At 39.6% G+C, this 20,135-nt stretch overlaps 1 protein-coding gene across 4 annotated transcripts in view; it reads right to left on the reverse strand.

Moving 5' to 3' along the window:
• The window catches only part of BRAT1 (BRCA1 associated ATM activator 1), a 498,236-nt gene that overhangs the window by 468,604 nt on the left and 9,497 nt on the right, over positions 1-20,135 (reverse strand). For all 4 annotated transcript variants that reach the window (XM_044089125.1, XM_044089127.1, XM_044089124.1 and 1 more), the window contains exon 2: positions 3,889-4,056. In XM_044089125.1, coding sequence (XP_043945060.1) covers positions 3,889-4,015 — 127 coding nt within the window. In that variant the 5' untranslated portion in view covers positions 4,016-4,056. The remainder of the gene's footprint in view (positions 1-3,888; positions 4,057-20,135) is intronic.

Consider the following 20,135-nt stretch of genomic DNA (forward strand, 5'->3'; position numbering starts at 1 on the left):
ATGCGACCATCATGGCTGCATTTAATGTGGTGCTTAGCGACCCAGGTTCTAGAGCTGCAGATCAGCTGCTTTCCCTTTTGACATCTTGTCTTCTTCTCCATCAGTGTTCTCCTTCAGCTGGTTCATGACAGACTCAGCATTTCAACATGAGGGTCTGCCAATTAAGGACTCTCAAGGCCAGGGTAGGACAGCTGTATCTGTTCTTCCCAAATCTGTTGCTTCTTTCCTTGTCATTCAAAACTGTGGTCCTGGTAGGAATCACAGTCAACCCCCTGCTAGAATACAAGTTGGATCCACTAAGCAAGTTCTTAATAAAGCTACATGTGAAAGTTACAGAATCTATAAAAGAAGTCAGGTTTCCTAGGAGCAAGGGGATGGGAATCTGGCTGCTAGGATGAATTACCAAAAGCATCTAACACAGTTTCTACAACTGGAGGAATACCTAACGTACTGTGTTAAGGCAGCCCCAGAAACTCCCTCTGCCACATCTGGCCCTGAGAAAATTCTTTGCCCTCCCATATGAAGCTCTCTCTCATTCCCTGAAGGGCGTCACCAAAGGAGACTGCTATCTACATCTTCTTCAGAGGGCAAGCATCCTCAGTCACAGACACATACAAGGACACAGTGGACATCTGGTCTACACAGGAAAATTCAGTATTCTCTTGGGAGAAAGACTCTCTTTTCCATCTCAGAGAAAGGATCCTCTAGCACTAACTGTTCTTCAGAGACAAGTCACCTGGTTCTCAGAAATTTCATAATGTTACTGCTGCAGCAATGACTCTTGGGAAGATTCCCCAGAGGTTATAGACTAGGGAGTAACCGACCTAAAAAATTCTTACTAGGAAGCATGGTATGGAGAAGGGAAAGAGGGCTCACTTATCAAAGGCAAGCTGACAGATACCTATTTTGGCTTAGACTATATTGTTGAGCTCTTAGGTGTAGAAACTACCTTGGAGGACTTGGTCATAGAATATCAGCTTGACACCTTGGTCCAAGTGTGAAGGACTCGTGCTGACTGACATGCCTCTTCCACCACCCCACTGCCCATACATCTGGGTGGGAGGGTGTCTGCTTAACCAAGACAGGGAAGGATGAGAAGTTCTGGAAGTCAAACCACTCACTGGACATTCTGCAGCAGCAGTTCCAAACAGTCATTACTGCAACCCTCAGTAACCTACAGGACTCATGCAGCAGGCATTAGGAGCAATCAGCAGATAAAACCTTCCCCAAACAGTTCGGAACCCCTCCCATTATGCGTCACATCGTTCAGTCTTCGGTTCTGTTACAATACTGGGAAAGGAGAGGAAACCAGAACCTCAGACAAGCTATACAAGAGGTGGAGGATGACATGATGGCATATTAAAAATGATGGAACTGCCGTTATGTTAAGTACATAACGTTTGCATCGGATAAGAAGTTGTCCATCTTTTTATTTATTTTACATTTCTTTGTCAGGCATGTGTACCACTTTGAACACTCTTTTCAGACATGAGCCAAGCCATTACGTCTTACCTTTTCAGACAAGAGCAAAGACATTATAGCTTATACTGGGCACACCCGCAAACATCAAAGAATGAACAATACTAATTTCACAAACTTTAAACAAACTTTGACTTGGATATTAGAAACACATAAGACTTGGAGAAATTAAAAAAAGAGAGAAAAGTCTTCTTACACTTTAAATAAAATGGGACATGTGAACCATTTAGTTTTATAAATATTCTAATGTTACAACTAACACGGTACTGACTGCATTGTACTAAGCCCCATTCTGAGCTCTTTTGTCCAGTTACACATTTGCAAGGTAATGGTCATCTTTGAAGAGTGCTTAAAGCAAGCAGCATTAGCAGGTTTATTTCTGTAATGCTGTTATTCAAGCAGTAAGTAAAACTAATGGGTCAAGTTCCTACTCCCTCAGAAGCTTCCAGATGTGAGTATTAAGATCCTTGTCCCAATCCACCTTGAACTACAGGATATGGGTCCATCCTAAACATTACAGAGCTACTGGTATCTTTCCAGGCATTTAGGCAGCTTCCTATTGAAATGTCTGCATTTGAAATATTGAGTGCCAGAAAGCCCCCCCCAAAAAAGACAGAAAATACAGGAGAAGATCAAATCTTGAAAATTGCTCTTCTCTTTAAAACTTTTTGCAGAAGGGGTAAGCCCCCCATCTCACCCCATGAATTTTTGCTCAGAAAAATAGTTGAATTTTTGATCCACTCATGCTTTTCCGAAGGCACCTGAATGGAATAAGATGATGTCTCTGTCAAAATGAGGGAGGGGTCTACAGATTCTGTTGGAATTTCTACTTTAGATGTAATACAGCAGCACATGATCTTTTTTAAGTTGTGAAAGTATTGTAACACTTAAAGCTGCATATTTTAGCAACCAAAACTCAAATCACACTATATTTAGCATGTTTATTATCCACAGCAGTCTTGCCCAAACTATCAGCTTTCATAAACAATGTACAGGAAGCACGGAAGCTATTTTATTGCAAATACTACAAAACAACCCTGTGGCAGTCACCTTTCTAGCATAGTATCCTAGGTTCTTTTGCTCAGAGTAGCCACCTACTGGTTAACATCTTTCAAGAGAAATCTTGACCGGTGGATGGGAGATCGTAGGTTTACCCCGGGAATCATCTCTGTGTCACTGCTGGACAGAGGCACAACAAACTAATGGGCACAGTATTTTTTAACATAAGGGGTGGCGTAAGCCACAAAACTCTGGGCTAGGCTTATAAATGCCTTAGAGCAGATAGCCTAGTATAAACCTATGAACCTAGAGGTAAGGCTCACAGCACTGTGAGGAAGTCAGAATGGTAGTGAAGCCTTAACCGTTCTCCTTTACACAGTTTAAGGGTTTAACTCATCTATGAGGCACCCGGAATGGTAGCAAAGACTTAACCATCCTCCTTAATGCAGTTTAAAGCTTTAATTTACCTGTGAGGGGCGGTAATTGCAGAAATGTCTGTAGTACCCAACATTTTACATATGAGAGGCGGTAAATGCAGAAATGTCTGTAGTACCCAACATTTTACATATGAGAGGCGGTAAGTGCAGAAATGTCTGTAGTACCCAACATTTTACATATGAGAGGCGGTAAGTGCAGAAATGTCTGTAGTACCCAACATTTTACATATGAGAGGCGGTAAGTGCAGAAATGTCTGTAGTACCCAACATTTTACACATGAGAGGCGGTAAGTGCAGAAAAGTCTGTAGTATCCAACATTTTACATAGGAGAGGCGGTAAGTGCAGAAATGTCTGTAGTACCCAACATTTTGCATAAAGATTTTCATTCCGTCACCATTCCCTGTTAACTACAACTCTGAAATGACAATTCCTCAGCTGTAGGGAAAGGAAAACTGCATAGCATGACTGCTTTAGCCTTACTTTCCCTGTTAAGTTCCCTCCTAATCCGGGTTCATTCCTAAATACAGTGTTAACCACAAACAAATGTCTTGCAATGGAAATGGTCAAGTCCCTTTAAGCAATAATTATTATGAAATCACACACCAGCCATTCCATGCTGGACTAAACTAATGGTTTAGTTAGAGAGCATGTGTCAGGCTACTGCTGTATAACACATCCTGCTAACAGGCCACTCACAGCGTCACGCAGAATACTGTGCTCTCACTGCACAGTTAGCATCTCTCCAAAATCCAGCATGCATGCATTATATCAGACAATGATCAGATTAGATTACAGACAGGGTCCCTGCGTTTTTTCTCTTAAAAAGAAAAAAAAAGAGAGAGTGAGAGAATGCTTTAGTTTTAAGACAGAAAACGTATTAGAGAAGGCAACTTCTTTCTTTTAGAATTCATTTGCCTGCTCTTCTGATGAAACAATTCACTTCATTGTAGAAGAGAGTTTGGTTCTACCTACCTTTCTGCACCACATCTCTGAGCCAGTCAAGCAGCTTCTCCAAGCAGGTGTCATCTGAAATCAGCTGTTTTGGGTTAGCCAAAACCCGGAACACCGTGGGCAACATATCCAAACACTCACAATCCATTGTAGAAATTCTTATTATGCAGCAAAGATTATATTTCTAAACTGAAAAACAAAGAATCACTCGTATATCTCCTATTAACCAAAGCAGTACAGTGCAAAAAGGTCAGCTTATCTTCAAAAACACAACTTAGAACAGTAAAATCACAGAATTAGAACAAATACAAAAAATAGCAGCTCATAACACCCTGCAGAAAATGAATATATTTATGTATTTAAGACAGATATAAAAACTCATAACACAGTAGAAAAGTTCTGTTTAAAGTTCAGTACTATTTCATACCTACTTCCCTACAGGTGAACCATATTAAGTGCATGCAAAGAGTGGTGGAAACTAAGCATGTTTACTTAAAGTATGGCTAGACACATTATGGTTCTTGTGATCACTAGTTTAGTACTGTTCCTATGTTCATGGTATGCAGTATTTTTGTGATATGTAATGCTTTGTCACACCTGCCATTCTGTATCAATAACCGTGTCTAAATATAGAGAAATGCAACAACACAGAACAAAAAAAATTCAGATGTACAGAAATATGAGCAAACTGAAAATCCCTATTAGAATAGAATGGAGAAGTGAAAAAATGGTGCCCATGCCGCTGACAGAGGGAGCAAGTGACTGTGTTGGGTGGCTCAACCCACGGCCTTTCAGAAAGCTGCAGGAAATGTCTGGATACCTTAGAAAACATACAATATATGATATAGATGATTGTAAGCGTGTCACCAATCATAACCAGCTTATTATGTGATTGAGATATGGATGTCATGAAATTCGCTCGAGGTGAATCTTGCCATCCATGTTGAGAACACATACCAACAGGTTATGATCGCAGACCCATTCAAAATTCTTTGCAGTGCATAAAACTTTATGCACTACATGTTCTACTAGCTACAAAAAAAAAATGCACTGTGTGTTTTACCGGATTTCAAAGTTGTAAAGCACTTAGACAGTGCTGTCAGAAAGTGTAAGATCCTCTTAAGTTACAGAAAGTCAGGGACAGATTTACTTGCGCACAGACAGCAGGCAGAAACAAAACTACTTTTATTCTATCACTGATGTTGGCTGGTCAGTACTAGCAGCTCTAACTGCCTAGTGAGATACCCGATCTTAACAACTAAAACAGGGCTGCTTAACATTTGTTACGTTTGGGTCTTGCACTATAGAAGCAATTAAATGATTTGTCTTTTTCCAAATATCAGAGCATAATTACTCCACTCCATGCCCACACAGTTATTTGGAATATAAACAAATTAATAAAAACTAAATATTTTATGATTGCGTTAAATTAAAGTACAAAACTGGACTGGTCCTCTGGCATACAGAAACTGTGTATGGCTACATAACTGGTGATCTTATTTTAACTAGATACATGAGCAGTGAAGGGTCAGCCAGGGAAAGCTGCAACCCAAATAAGTAGCTGGAGGGCTACTTTCAGTTCTAGGCAGTTTAGGACTGTCCACTATGTAGGCCTTACGAAGGCCAGGCAAATGAAAAATCAGCAGCACTCCTACTTGCAACAAACACAAACTATATGTCATACCTCCGCACCTATAAAACTACAATTACCATTCAGAAAGTCAACTTACTGGAGAGTCGACTCGCATAACAGCGAGACGACAACAGTGAATGCTTAAAGCAGCAAACTCCTGGAATGGTGAATTTCGCCTCTGGGAAACTAACCACTTGGCCACTACTGATGAACTTTGCCCTTTTCTCCACTGTAGTGTGATCTCCGAGTTGGTATATTTAGATAGGAGGGGTGTGGGCAGCGAACCCCCCATGCTCCAGTGGGTTTTATTTATGTATTATATTGTTTTCTCGACTATGGTGAGTTTAATTTACTTATTGTGCTGTTTTTCAGGAAACTAACCACTTGGCCATCACTGATGAAAACAACATAATAAGTAAATTAAACCCACCAGAGTGGAAAAAATAAAATAATACATAAATAAAACCCATTGGAGCACCCCCATCTAAATATACCGACTCTGAGATTGAACTACAGTGGGCAAAAGGGCAAAGTTTGTACGTGGTGGCCAAGTGGTCAGTTTCCTGGAAGTGAAATTTGCCATTCCAGGAATTTACTGTTTTAAGCATTCACTGTTCTCATCTCGCTGTTATGCAAATCGACGTTCTGGTAATCGACTTTCTGAATGGGAATCAAAACTACGTCATACCTATGCACCTATAAAAACTACCCATCATACCTCTACATCTATAAAATTACATGCCGTACCTATGCACCTATAAAAATTACATGTCATACCTATACACCCGTACACAGGAATTATGTTATTTTACTATTACCTGCTTAAAGAACTTCAGGGTGTCAGGGGAACTGGATCTAATCCCAGCATTCAGCGGGTCAAAGGCAATGAAACTTATCCTGGGTAACTCACTGCAAGAAGCACAGACACTAATACACACACACACACACACACACACACACACACACACACACACAAACACACACACAAACACACACACAAACACACACACAAACACACACACAAACACACACACAAACACACACACAAACACACACACAAACACACAATCACCTACAGCAATCCTTTGGAAAGAAAACAGAAGCTATAGCAACTCACAAAAATCTACACTGATATATGGAAAAGCCCAGTCAAGCAACACTAAATGCTGTCATTCAGCAGGTAACTTCTGTGCTGCCCCATTCATAATGTACATAATGTATAATACATAAATAAGAGGTGTGTGCATATAAACATGATATAGTATAAACACATATATACAGTCACAAATACCTACATGCACATTATACATAACAGTAATTTTATATAAATACATGTGAATGTATACATCTATATACATATATAAACATGTATACAGACACCGTATATATATATATATATATATATATATATATATATATATATATATATATATATCTATACACACACACACACACACACACACACACACACATACAGAGACACACACACACAAATATATACATACTGTGACGTCCCCTCTCTGGGCCACTGATCAAGGAGCCTCAATCCTCACCACTGACACCAGTGGGAGATGTTCACTTTCAGAGAAACAGATACACTCAGTATTTCCAGATGCAGACCTCTGCACCAAGTACAATTTCCCTTAAGAGCACAGAGGGAATGCAGTCAGCCCGGGATCTGGATTTTTTTATATCTGTCTCCATCCAGGGCCCCAATAGGACTCCTCACTGGTACAGCTGCAGGGTTAGGTCCTCAGCCGAGTGTCTAAACCAAGTCCTCCAGCACCCTCTCTGTGTACCCAGTGCTTTGTGTTACTGCCCCAAGTAGCTGACACACACGCTCTGAGATTTAATTTTACACACACACACCTGGGAAAGGCTGGCACGGGTGAAGCTTGTGCACTGGCCCAGTAATCAAGGAGCCTCAATCCTCACCACTAACACCAGTGAGGAACATGCACATTAGCAGGATAACAACTACGCACACAGTAAAGTACAATTTCCCTCAAGAGCACACAGAGACCACAGTCAGTCTGGGGATGGTTTCTCTCTCTCTTTCCAGATCCCCAGTAGGACTTCCCACTGGCACAGCTAGAGAGTGGAGTCATTAGCCAGGGTTCCAAGCCAAGTCCTCCCAGCACTCTCTCCATCCAGTGCTTCGTGTCCCTGCCCAAGTAGCTGACTGACTAACTGACACACACACACACACACACACACACACACACACACACACACACACACACACACACACACACACACACACACACACTTTGAGATTTGATTTATACACAAACATACACCTGGGGAAGGCTGGCACAGGTTTACTAGCTATGCCCCCTTCTGCCCAGACCATAAGGTAGTTAGCACTGCCACCAGAACCCTACTTATCAGCTACTATAACGCCCTTCCCAAAGGGTGCCCAATTGTAATGTGCAATGTTATTATTATCCAAATGGTAAGTGTGTTCAAAGCTAAGGCTATTTAGGAGTGGCCTATACAGTGTCACCGAATACATGCAAGTACTCTGACAGCTTAAATATCTCTACACAAAACCAGACACCATTAATAGGTTTAAATAAAAGCACTAGACAATACTTATTAACTCAGCACAGTGACAGCAGAGTTCACAGTCACAAGAAACACTTTAAAATAACATAGCAGGACAGTCTCACATAAATACAGAAAACATCTAGACTACTCTTGTTATATTCCTATCCATCTCTCTAAGAGACACTAGGTTCTAAATAACTTACTTACAGAGCAAGGCAAAGTGCAGGTCCAGAACAAAATACAAAATGTCCTCTTTCTCTATGAGAAAGCTCTTAAGTTAATAATACACATTACTGCTGGGTTAGCGAGATGACATCACTATTTGACACCTGCATCTAGTTCCCAGGTTAAACAGATACCAACAGAATTTAACATGTCTCTATGAAAAATACTTACCTCTTAGAAGCTGATAATTCTCTCTTTGAAGCTTGCCTGAAACTGAAAAGTCATAAAACAATTACTTTGGAAATCTGTAATTACCTCTGTTTCCAGACAACGGAAAGAAGCCCCTAGCCTAGACATCCTGTCTCTTAGCTGGGGTAAACTAACTTTATAACAAATCATAAAACTCTTTACTTATCAGCTTGTTTTCTTAGAGTTATGCAAATTAACTCTATATTCCAACTTTTACTATGAAACCACACATCTGCATTGGCATATAATTTATATACATTTCTGCTCTTTTCCAGCAGGATGCACTGTGGTTACAATCTTGAAGCTCGGTACAGAACATATAGTTTTCTTACATTTTTAAGGCAGGCATACAAATCATATTACTATTTACAAATGCCATAGGCTTATTTACAAAATTCTATCTAGCTGGACTGGGAGTGTCACATTTCTATATAAATCATATTAATATTTTCAAAGGACATATAATTACTTACAAAATTCCAGCTAGCTGGGCTGGCAGCATCTTGGTTTATCACACAGATTCACATGCTGTGCCCCCTTCTGCCCAGAGTATAAAGGTAGTTATCGCTGCCATCAGACACTCCACAATCAGCTACTCTAAGGCCCTTAAAGAATCTCCACTTCAACTGTGTAATATTAATACTAATACAAATGGTAGTAATTGGCCAAGACAGGTAGGCCTTTAGGAGTGGTTCACACAGTATCACCAAATAAATATAAGCACTCTCAAAGGTTAAGTACTTTCTACAAGGACCAGCCTGAATAAAAGTTTTAAATAGATTTAATACTTGAAGGTACTGAATATAGATGTACAGTAAACCACATAGTTCAAAGCACAGGAAATATTTAATATAACACTGACAGGCAGACTCAGACAAATAAAGAAAAACAATATTGAAACTAAGCTTCACTATATTCCTGACAAAATCTATGAGAATTACTATTCCCTACTTAATAGAGCAAGGCAGACTATGTGGTGAATGGTCGTTCTTGTCAGGCCCAAGACAGAATACGCAGTGCTCAGAGATTACTCCCTGTAATATCTAAAATGTCCAAGACGGCTGCCAGAATGACCTCATCTGGTCACCCGACTCTAGGTTCATAGGAGCTTACTAGGCTATTGGCCCCGAGGCCCTTATAAGCTTAGCCAAGAGTTTAGCCCATGTTTAGATAAATCAGCACCCGATGTCCCCGTCCAGCAAGGATATGGGTGGAATCCCAGGGGTATATTTTCTGTTTACCATCCAGTTATCCAGGTTGCACTTAAAAGGGGTAAAGAGGTACTCTGCTTGATGTGGAGAGGGAGTCTATTCCATAGATGGGGGAGTCTCTGGGACACAAATCTGTCCCACCAACAAGTCTTGTTGATGTCATAGACCAGGTTGAGGCCACGCATGCAGGTTACTTGAGTGGAACTTGACTTGTGGATATGCAGAAGTCCCATCAAGGTGGGGTCCATGAATGCCTTGTATGTCAGACAGAGGTCACCTCTGAGGAGTCTATATGAAACAGAGTAGAGGAATAGGGCTTTTAGTCTGTGTATAGTAGATGTTTGAGGCCCTGGATTCTCCTGGTGAGGAACCTATGTGGTCTCTGCAGCTGCTGCATATGCTTTGCGAGGTACATGCTGAAAGGGGTGTTGTACTTGATAATGGGCCTTATAAGGGAGGAATACAGGGATGTTATGACCTCCTTGTCCCTGGATGAGATACCCTTACTTATGAGATGAGCCATGTAGAAGGCTTTCCATACAACAGAAGCAACATGGTGGTCAAAAATCAGGTTGCTATCAACCTGGGTGCCCATATCCCTCACTACTGACTGAGTGATTAGGACGTTGTTATTAACGTGATAATTTGTGGGGACATCACTCTTCCCAAATGGGGTGATGATGCATTTTTTAGTATTCAGCGTGAGGCCATGTTTCTAGCATCAATCATTTGTCTGAGACCTTCTTGAAGGATATCCACATCACTAGGGGAATTGATGACAGCATCCAGCTTGCAGTCATCTACAAACTTGGTCAGCCATAGCCCACTGATTTTGGCCTGCACCTCGGAAAAGTATATCCCAAATAACAGAGGCCCCAAGACCAAACATTGGGGTACGCCACTTGTTACAGGTCTACTGCTTGAGGTGTTTTCCCCTTTTTTGACTATGTGGGTTCTATCAGTGAGCCAGTTTGCTACCCATCTGATAACATATGGATTGATGCCTAGTTGAGAGAGTTTATCTATTATGCCTGAGTGGGGAATAGTGTCAAAGGCTTTGGTCAGGTCTAGGTACACAGTGTGCACTGTCTTCCCCTCATCCATGGCTTTGGTGACTGTCTCAAAGTCGTCGACCAAATTTAGCAGATATGACCTCCCCTTGACAAACCCAAACTGTGTGGAATAAAGTGTTTGGAGGTTACCAATGTCCTTGTTGATGAGGCCCACTATAATCCGTTCCATGGCCTTGCAGATCAGGCTAGTTAGGCTGACTAACTGACTAAGTCAGGTTCTCACACTATTCCCGTTTGAAGTCGAGACAGGAATTTAGCATAGACAGCTACACTACATATCTAAATGTTTATGGCAGTGTCATGGAGCCATGAAACAATTACAGTACTTCCCCTATTCTTTACAGAGGCTATTAAACAATGGCCTCTCCCAGACCTACTGACTCCAGCTCCATTCAACACAGTGGGATGCCATTTTAATGGTCTAACAGCTCATTTGCACTTCCCGTATTTTTCTTAAAGTAAGCTAGCTGGTTAACCTCTGCTCTTGAAACTCACTATGATACCTTTTTTTCAACACTAGCAACTTTACAAATACCTTTTGATATTTAAATGCCATACAGTTCTAATACATTTGTAACACAAGCATCTTGTATAAATCAGTTTGATATTCAAAGGACATATCATTTTTTACAGAACTCCAGCTGGCTATGCTGGCACTAGAACCATATCATCCCACATATATATATATATATATATATATATATATATATATACATATTTGTGTATGTATATAGCGCTAGATGATTGCCACTGTTGAGGCGACACCCCGACCCTATGTGCAAAAATGGGAAAAAACAGGTTGTGGATGGATACATACGAGTATATATCACGCACACACATACAAACTTTGTGTGTATGTATATATATATATATATATATATATATATATATATATATATATATATATATATACATACATACATACACACATACAGATACATATATATAGCTAAATACAAACACAAATGTGTATGTGTATGATAATTTTGTACAATCAATGACTATATCATCTCATAATTCCAGAAAATAAAAATAAAAAAAAACAGTAGCCTGCTCTCTCTAGATATACCTCAGATGTAGCAGTTTAAGTCCTGTGGTCTTGTATGTCAGAAAGGCTACTCAAGGACAATTGGTGCAGCAGTGTCACTACTGCAGGTGTTGTACTGGACAGTGATGGGGAAGATAGAGCCAAGTCATCGGATGAAGTTCTCAGACTACGTCCCCTCCTAACCCATCTTTACTGGAGACCATGAATATAGGTAGAAGTCTAAGAAGGAACCTCAGTTCTAACTGCTAACAGCATGACCCTGATTAGACAAGTGGTATACATAATGACAATGGTAATTAGTCTGACATTAACAAACAAATCAGTTACTAGTAAGTCTGTGATGAACATCATCAGAAACATGCATATAACTTACAATTCACATGTATGTGTTTATAAATGTGTGTGTGTGTGTGTGTGTGTGTGTGTCTATATATGTATATATATATATGTATATATATATATATATATATATATATATATATATATATATACATACACACACACACACACACACACACACACACACACACACACATATATATATCATAACATCAAAAAGCACTTCCGTGTATGTGTAGTTCAAAAAAAAAAAATCTATGTTTCTGCAGGGGGGCTTTGCCCCTCTGCATCCCCACACCCCCCTACTTTATTATTCTCACTCTGAGATTGCACTACAGTAGGGAAAAGGGACTTTTCCCTTACCCGCACTGTAGTCTGATCTACGAAACAGGCACACATACACGGAAGTGCTTGTCGATGTTAAGTGCTTTCGTATATGTGTGTTCGATGTTTTGTGATTCGGACATATGCTAGTTGAGCATGTGTCCGGATCCCATATATAGATAGATATATATATATATATATATATATATATATATATATACATATATATACACACACACACACACACACACACACACACACACACACACACACACACACACACACACCTGCAATAAAGACCCAGCGAAGCTAGAAACTTCACTGTGTAAAACCTTAAAACTCGTGTAGTGGAGACCCATGGGATGCATGCAAATGGCCCCTTAAGGACGTACCAGCACTTCAGCTACATGACTTCTGAATGCCCAAGATGATGATGTATGTTATTTCCCTGTGTCCTCCTTAGTGACTCTGTATTTGGGAAGATGATGGTAATGATCTGTAAGACAGGAAGCTAGCCAACTGATCCCAATGTCCTTCCCACACCAGACACTGCAGAAAGCCTTTTGATCCCCCCAACAGTCTTTCTGGGTGATCCTCTTTTGACAGATATCGTTAAGGTTGAGAACAAAGCTCCCTGAAGGAAATTTAATACAATGGTCCTAGCCCCTGAAAAAACAGACCATGACTTATACCCTCCCTATACCCTCCCAGAAAACAGAGTTTGGTCACAAATTCCTGTTCCACATAATTTACTGTCAGCAGCTTCTCTAAGAAAAGCTCCAACACACCAGAACCCTAGAGTGCACCTACAACATAAGGAGTCCAGTTTAGTGAACTACACAGAGAAGCACATACATGCATCCTCCAATTTTTCTCGAAGGCAGTTATTTTTCAGATCTCTTTGGTGGAGTTTTGAAGGAATATGTCTGACAGTACGCTTCAGACTATAGATCTGTTTCATGCTGGACCCATAATAGAAGATTTCAAGTCTCAGTCAGCAGTGGTATCCACCACTGCAAACTCTATAATTAATGTAGTCTGTAATGCCACCAAATGTACCACTGCAGGACTTCACAAACTGATATAGCAGTTTGCCAGCACACATGGCAGCTGTTATCCTGCTTCAACGAAGATGCCAAAGCAACCTTTGTTAACACACTGTTCCAAGGACTAGTTTTAGGCAGGCTTGAAGTGAAGGCACATATCAAAAAAATATAGAAAAATGATTATGATTCTCACTACTAGAGTGACATTTAAGTCATTTTTAGGTAATGCTTTGTGAAACGTACAGCAGCACTCACCAGATTTGATTTAGGCATCAGCTATAGAAAAACAGACAGCTGTATCAAAAGAATCGTAACAACCAAGGCAATTTCCATAGTGGAGGCCCCATGGATGGGGTTCTCTGCAGTAACTAGGCAGCTACAGTCTAGCTGTGAGCAGCCAGCAGTAGCCATGAGTTCTTGATTGGCGGCTCCCACATGGTGGTAGCTGGGGTAATTTGTCTTTCCACCTCTCTATTTGGCAATAACCATGGACAGGTGGATGAAGCCAATCATATCCAAAGGCTGCAAAGTACCCTTTCATTCCATCCTAGTTTCCCCATCTTCTCTCCTGCCATCACTCTAACTACTTCAAAGAAGCTGGCACACAAAGGTATACTAAACAGTCTTTCGGCTTTTCCCGGTTAGGGGTTGCCACAACGGAACTTTGGTCTGCTAATGATTGGCAGTGAATTTTTACAATATCGAGTTGCCAACCTGGCCCCCAACCTTCAAAGGAGTCACACCCACCACGCATGCACCTACCTGCATGTTTTTTAAATTCATTCAACTGCGGGGAGGACACGCAGACAAAATTGCTATCAAAGAAGTCCTACCACTGTAGAGAAAGTATTGATATTTTTCCAAGTACTTTCTAGTGCCAAGAAAAGACAAAAGCCTTTAGGAGAGTTTTGGATATCTGTGATTTAAAAACATTAATGACAAAAGTGACCTTTTGAATGGTATCTGTGCAGTCTGTACTTCCTTGTCCAGCAGAACACTGGACATGCTCACCGAATCTCCAGGGCACCTATCTCTGCGACAGTGTGCCCTGAGCAAGTGCACATCCCCCAGACGACGGGCAAACACAACCTTCCCTGCCAACACTTCATATGTCAAACTCACTAATTAAACCTAGGTCATCAGGAAGATAGTAAGGGCGGTCTCTCTCAAAGTCATTTTCCTGCAAAGGACCTTTACTTGTGTTAAAAAATGATTCCTTCTGAAACAACTTTTGCTGCTAATCTGCAATATTTGTCAGAGAAGACTTTATTCTTTGTCATGGGTACTTCAGCTAGAAGGAATTCAGAGCTTTAAGTATTACCCGTGTATCCTCCCTACTTAATTTTACACATCTGGACTGTTGCTTTCCTTTGGTGCTCCTTAGCCGGTTTGTTTCACTGGTTTTTTGTAACGTATCTAGTTTGTGCTTAATTTTCCACAAGGATAAAGTCTGTTGGACTTCCAAGATGGCTGCACACTGACCAACAGCTTAATTTCAGCTCTCCTAGTGTGAAAATAGAAACTGAGAAATGGAAGTCGGTGACTTTCTCAGTTTGGGTGAAATTCAGTTAATGGCTAACAAGTACCTGTCTAGACACCAGCAATGAAGAAATTTGGTGAACCTGAAAAAAATGAAGACAAAAACACTGCCTAGAAAGAATCCTGCAGCTGTTCAGCAAAAGGCAGTGCAGGTTCAGCTTTGGTTCAGGAGATGGCTTTCACCAATTTAGAGAAAAAATACATCAAATATACTGAGCACTGATTGAAATAAATGAAACATTGAAGGAACAAAACAACTCAAACAAAAATTGGGAAAAAAATAAAAGAAGCTTTAAGTAGCTACTCAGATGAACTAATAAAACTGCAAAAATCAGAGTTTGAAATGAAAAAAAAAAAAGGGATGGCCAAGTATTTGGCTTCAAAAAGAATAGCTGTTTCAAAAAAATGGAAGTGTTAAAGCACAAGTGTGTGCAGAGAAAACCTGATATTTTCTGTTCTACAGGAGAAACTGGAAGGAACTGAATGTACTGATTTATGAAACTACACATAAGCAATTGGACTGTTGATCCACAACAGGATTTGTTAACTGAACGGGCATATTGGGTGTATACTCCAAACTCGAGCATGAGAAAACAGCCAAGAACTATATTAGTAAAAATCCAATCATACCATCAGAAAGAATATATTCTGCCAAAAAAGTGGCAAAAGAGAAAAATATTAAAATTGGTGACAGCGGAATGTTTGTGGAAAATGATTATTCACTGCACACCAGGCAGAAGAGAAACAAATCTTCCCAGCAGTCAGAGAACGCCGACAGGCAGGTGTGAGATTCAAGCTGCTGTAGCCAACTGTCTTTTTTGTTGCAGAATAGGAATTCGATTTTTGGCATTTCCCGGTTAGGGGTCGCCAGAGCGGAACTCCAGTCCACTCATGATTGGCAGTGGATTTTTACAGTGCCGAGTTGCCAACCCGATGCCCAACCTTCAATGAAGGCATGCCCATTCACGCTCGCACCTACCTGCATGTCTTTAACGTCACTCGACCGTGGGGAGGACATGCAAACTCCACACAGAAGGCGCTCCAACAGAGAATCGAACAGGAGAACCTCTTGCTGTGAGGCGACTACGCTAACCGCTGCACCACCGCGGCATAGCTTTTATTGCACAACAGGCTAAGGCAGAAATAACAAAGTTTATCCAACAAAAAGTGAGGCAGCAAGCAGAAGGGGCCTCTGCTTCTCATTGTTCGGACAATAAAAGCTTATAGAATGACTTCACCAGTGAAACTTTTGCCAGTGTTCCAAGGAAAATGCTTTGGAGACAGAAGAAAGGAGTTGATTAGAAGAATCAGGAGTATCTTGGACTTGAACCAGAATCTGGTGATGGGAGATGGACATGATCAGGAAGACCAGCAACACTGACATTAGTGAACAAATGGGAGACTAAAGCATCAGTCACATTTGTGAAATATGGCTTTACAAGGAAAACTGCCGGAGTAAAGACTGGACTTTTTGTTTACTTTGTTAAATTTGTGGATTGACTGTAAAGCATAAATCCCTCTCACAATATTCTATACATGTTTAGAAGGACACTAAAGAGAAAAAAGATGTAACTGTAAGTAAAATTATGTTATTACTAGCATTTATATAAAACATTTCAAGATATAAACTGCATTTTATACTGTAAGAACAGTTTAGTGAAATGTGACATCAAGTGTATTTAAAACAGGAGATGGGGTCTTTTCAGTGACTTGCATGTGTTAAAGACAGTAAAGTAAACAAATACCTTTCTTACTTGTAATAAATACAAGATTTGCAGTATAACAAATGAAAAAAGGTTATAGAAGCAAGTTTAAGTTAATATAATTCTGTGGTCTCTGAGCTGTTGGGGTGAATGGGGTGTAAAAGTGTAGAGATTACACTACATTTAGACTTAAGACAAGAATGTCCCTTTTTTTTTACAATGCTAGATGTCTAGATTGATGTCCTTGGCTTAAGCTATAAACAAGATTTTGTAAGCAAATAGGCTGGACAAATAATACAAAATGATAAAAGCCATGAAAAATGCCAAGCTTCTTGCATCTGCAAGGGTATTGTTTTTTTTTTTTTTTCAATTAGCAAATGTTCTTAGTATCAGACAAGAAGTCTGCAGCTGAAGACAGTTATCCCGGGGAATTCTGCACATTCTGTTCTGAAAGAAATTTAAAAATATTTCTTTGGGCATCTGCAAAGTCGATTTTTTTTTCTCATTGTCGACTACTTTTACATAGAGATGATCTGTCTGTGGGTGCAAGCAATTCATCTTGAGAGTTCTAAGCATTCTTCGCTGAGGGAAATGAAAATTTTAAAGGAACAATAACAGTTCAGTGAAAAATATGAAATTATAGGAAGTGAATAAGAAATAGTAGCCTCCCTAGGAGCAATAATATTTTAATGCATTTAATAGAACAGTTCACAATTTACTTTTTATTTAAAGGCAGTGAGTGCACTTTTTCTTAGGACAAAAAGTTAATGTTTTCTGAAAGCATACAAACTGTTTTTCACATCTGGGAGGGGATAAGAGCCAAGAAAGAACAGACAGTAATCAGTGTAAGTGGAAACACAGACTGCAACATATGCTTTGGTGCAGGTAACCTTAACTTTAGATTAGGTTATGCCTGTGGGTGCAGCTGTTGATTTGAGGCAATTGTTCCTAACTGAGCGGTTAAACTTTATTTGCTGAAACTGTACATAGGAGTTGTGTGTTTGTTCTGCATTAACATGGGATGGGATGTTCAGAAAAGGTACTTAATGAAAGACTGCAAACAAAAAGCTTAAGTCAAACGATTTGAAAACTGTGACTAGGTTCAAATAGAGATGAGAAGAAATGACTGTATAAAAGATCAACCTGACAAGCACTTGTGTGCGCCACATTCAAAAGACTGTCATGCTTAACAGGTGGGAACAGTAGCTTTTTGTCATAAATGTTCATCTGTCCACATTATTTTGGAATGTAAATAGATTTACAGGTACAGGCAAAAAGAAGAGAGTACTGAATTCTACTAAGAAATGCAGAGTGCAAATAGCAGTGCTGCACAAGACACAATTGGAAAGAAATGAGCAATTTGACAAAGGATTTCAGGATGGATAATCACCAGAATATGATGGACGAAAGAAAATGGGAGCAATAATACTGACTACTAGAGGGGCACCAAAGGGAAAAATGGTAAAGTTATGATAGTTTGGGTCTATCGGCAAGGGAGGAGGATTACACTGGCATATATTTATATGCCACTCAAAACTGCTATTACGGAGCTTGAGAAACTTTGGGATAAATAATCAGCTTTCAGCAGGGAATATTACTTATAAGTGGGCACTGGAACTTGAGTTACACTAGTAAGGGTGTATCAAGAGGACCCAGAAGGGAAATATAACAAAAGAGGGTAGATTTCTGAAGACATGTATGAAAATATTTGGTAAGAAAGATGTGAGTTCAGAAGAGGGAACTGAGTAAGAATGTACATACAAATTCCCCAAGATACAATAACTTGACTAGATTATGCACAGATAAAAACTAAGACAAAAATGCAAGATACTGAAGTAAAAATGAGACAGTGACACTTTCCTACCTCCCCATTAATAAGAGAACAATTTAAAGAAAGGTTAGAGTAAGTTATTTGGCAGGATATCAATTTCTTCAGAAGGAATAGCTAGTGAGTGAGATAAATTGAAAATGTAGTTTAAAAATAGGATAGAGAGAAAACAGAGATACGGTTAACTAATAAGAATTATTTAGTGACTGACAAAGGTTAAAGTATTGTAGAATAAGGGGGATCTCACAGAACAAGGGGAGCAACGGCAGAGTGCTAAAGGGAACATATGAGAGTATTTGGATAATATGCATGAGTTTAGAAAGACTGTTTAGCAACTATTTTTATAACAACTCCACAGCGCAGAAACTTTTAGCACAATGAAAAGAAGAATGCAGAAAGGGTTGTCACCTAACTTAGGGAACCTATGACAAGAAAAATAACCACAGATCCTACATAAATATTACAGACATTTCAGAAATTTTATGAAAACATGTACACAGCAGAGGAATGTGGAAACCAAGAAAAAGCACAAATGAAAATATTTATGGAAGACTTAGGTGTGCCAAAGATAAAGGTAGATGAGGCTCAACAGTTAACAGCCAAGACAGGAAGATATGAGATAAAAGATGACGTAGAATCAACAGAAAATTCTGCAGGAACCGACAGCACTGGGAAAGGAAGAAAACAAACCCTTCCAGGTCTATAACTTAACAAAACTGTAAATGAGTACCAGCATCTTCAGGTCTGTAACTTAACAAAACTGTAAAGGAGTACCAGCATCTTCAGGTCTATAACTTAACAATATTGTAAAGGAGTACCAGCATCTTCAGGTCTATAACTTAACAGTATTGTAAAGGAGTACCAGCATTTTCAGGTCTATAACTTAACAATATTGTAAAGGAGTACCAGCATTTTCAGGTCTATAACTTAACAATATTGTAAAGGAGTACCAGCATCCTCAGGTCTATAACTTAACAATATTGTAAAGGAGTACCAGCATCTTCAGGTCTATAACTTAACAACATTGTAAAGGAGTACCAGCATCTTCAGGTCTATAACTTAACAAACCTGTAAAGGAGTACCAGCATCTTCAGGTCTATAACTTAACAAACCTGTAAAGGAGTACCAGCATCTTCAGGTCTGTAACTTAACAATATTGTAAAGGAGTACCAGCATCTTCAGGTCTATAACTTAACAGTATTGTAAAGGAGTACCAGCATTTTCAGGTCTATAACTTAACAATATTGTAAAGGAGTACCAGCATCTTCAGGTCTATAACTTAACAGTATTGTAAAGGAGTACCAGCATTTTCAGGTCTATAACTTAACAATATTGTAAAGGAGTACCAGCATCTTCAGGTCTATAACTTAACAAACCTGTAAAGGAGTACCAGCATCTTCAGGTCTGTAACTTAAAAATACTGTAAAGGAGTACCAGCATCTTCAGGTCTGTAACTTAACAAACCTGTAAAGGAGTACCAGCATCTTCAGGTCTATAACTTAACAATATTGTAAAGAAGTAACAACATCTTCAGGTCTATAACTTAACAATATTGTAAAG

Source organism: Protopterus annectens, chromosome 12.part0, assembly GCF_019279795.1.
Source record: "Protopterus annectens isolate FY-2018-M chromosome 12.part0, PAN1.0, whole genome shotgun sequence".
NCBI classification, from domain to species: domain Eukaryota; kingdom Metazoa; phylum Chordata; order Ceratodontiformes; family Protopteridae; genus Protopterus; species Protopterus annectens.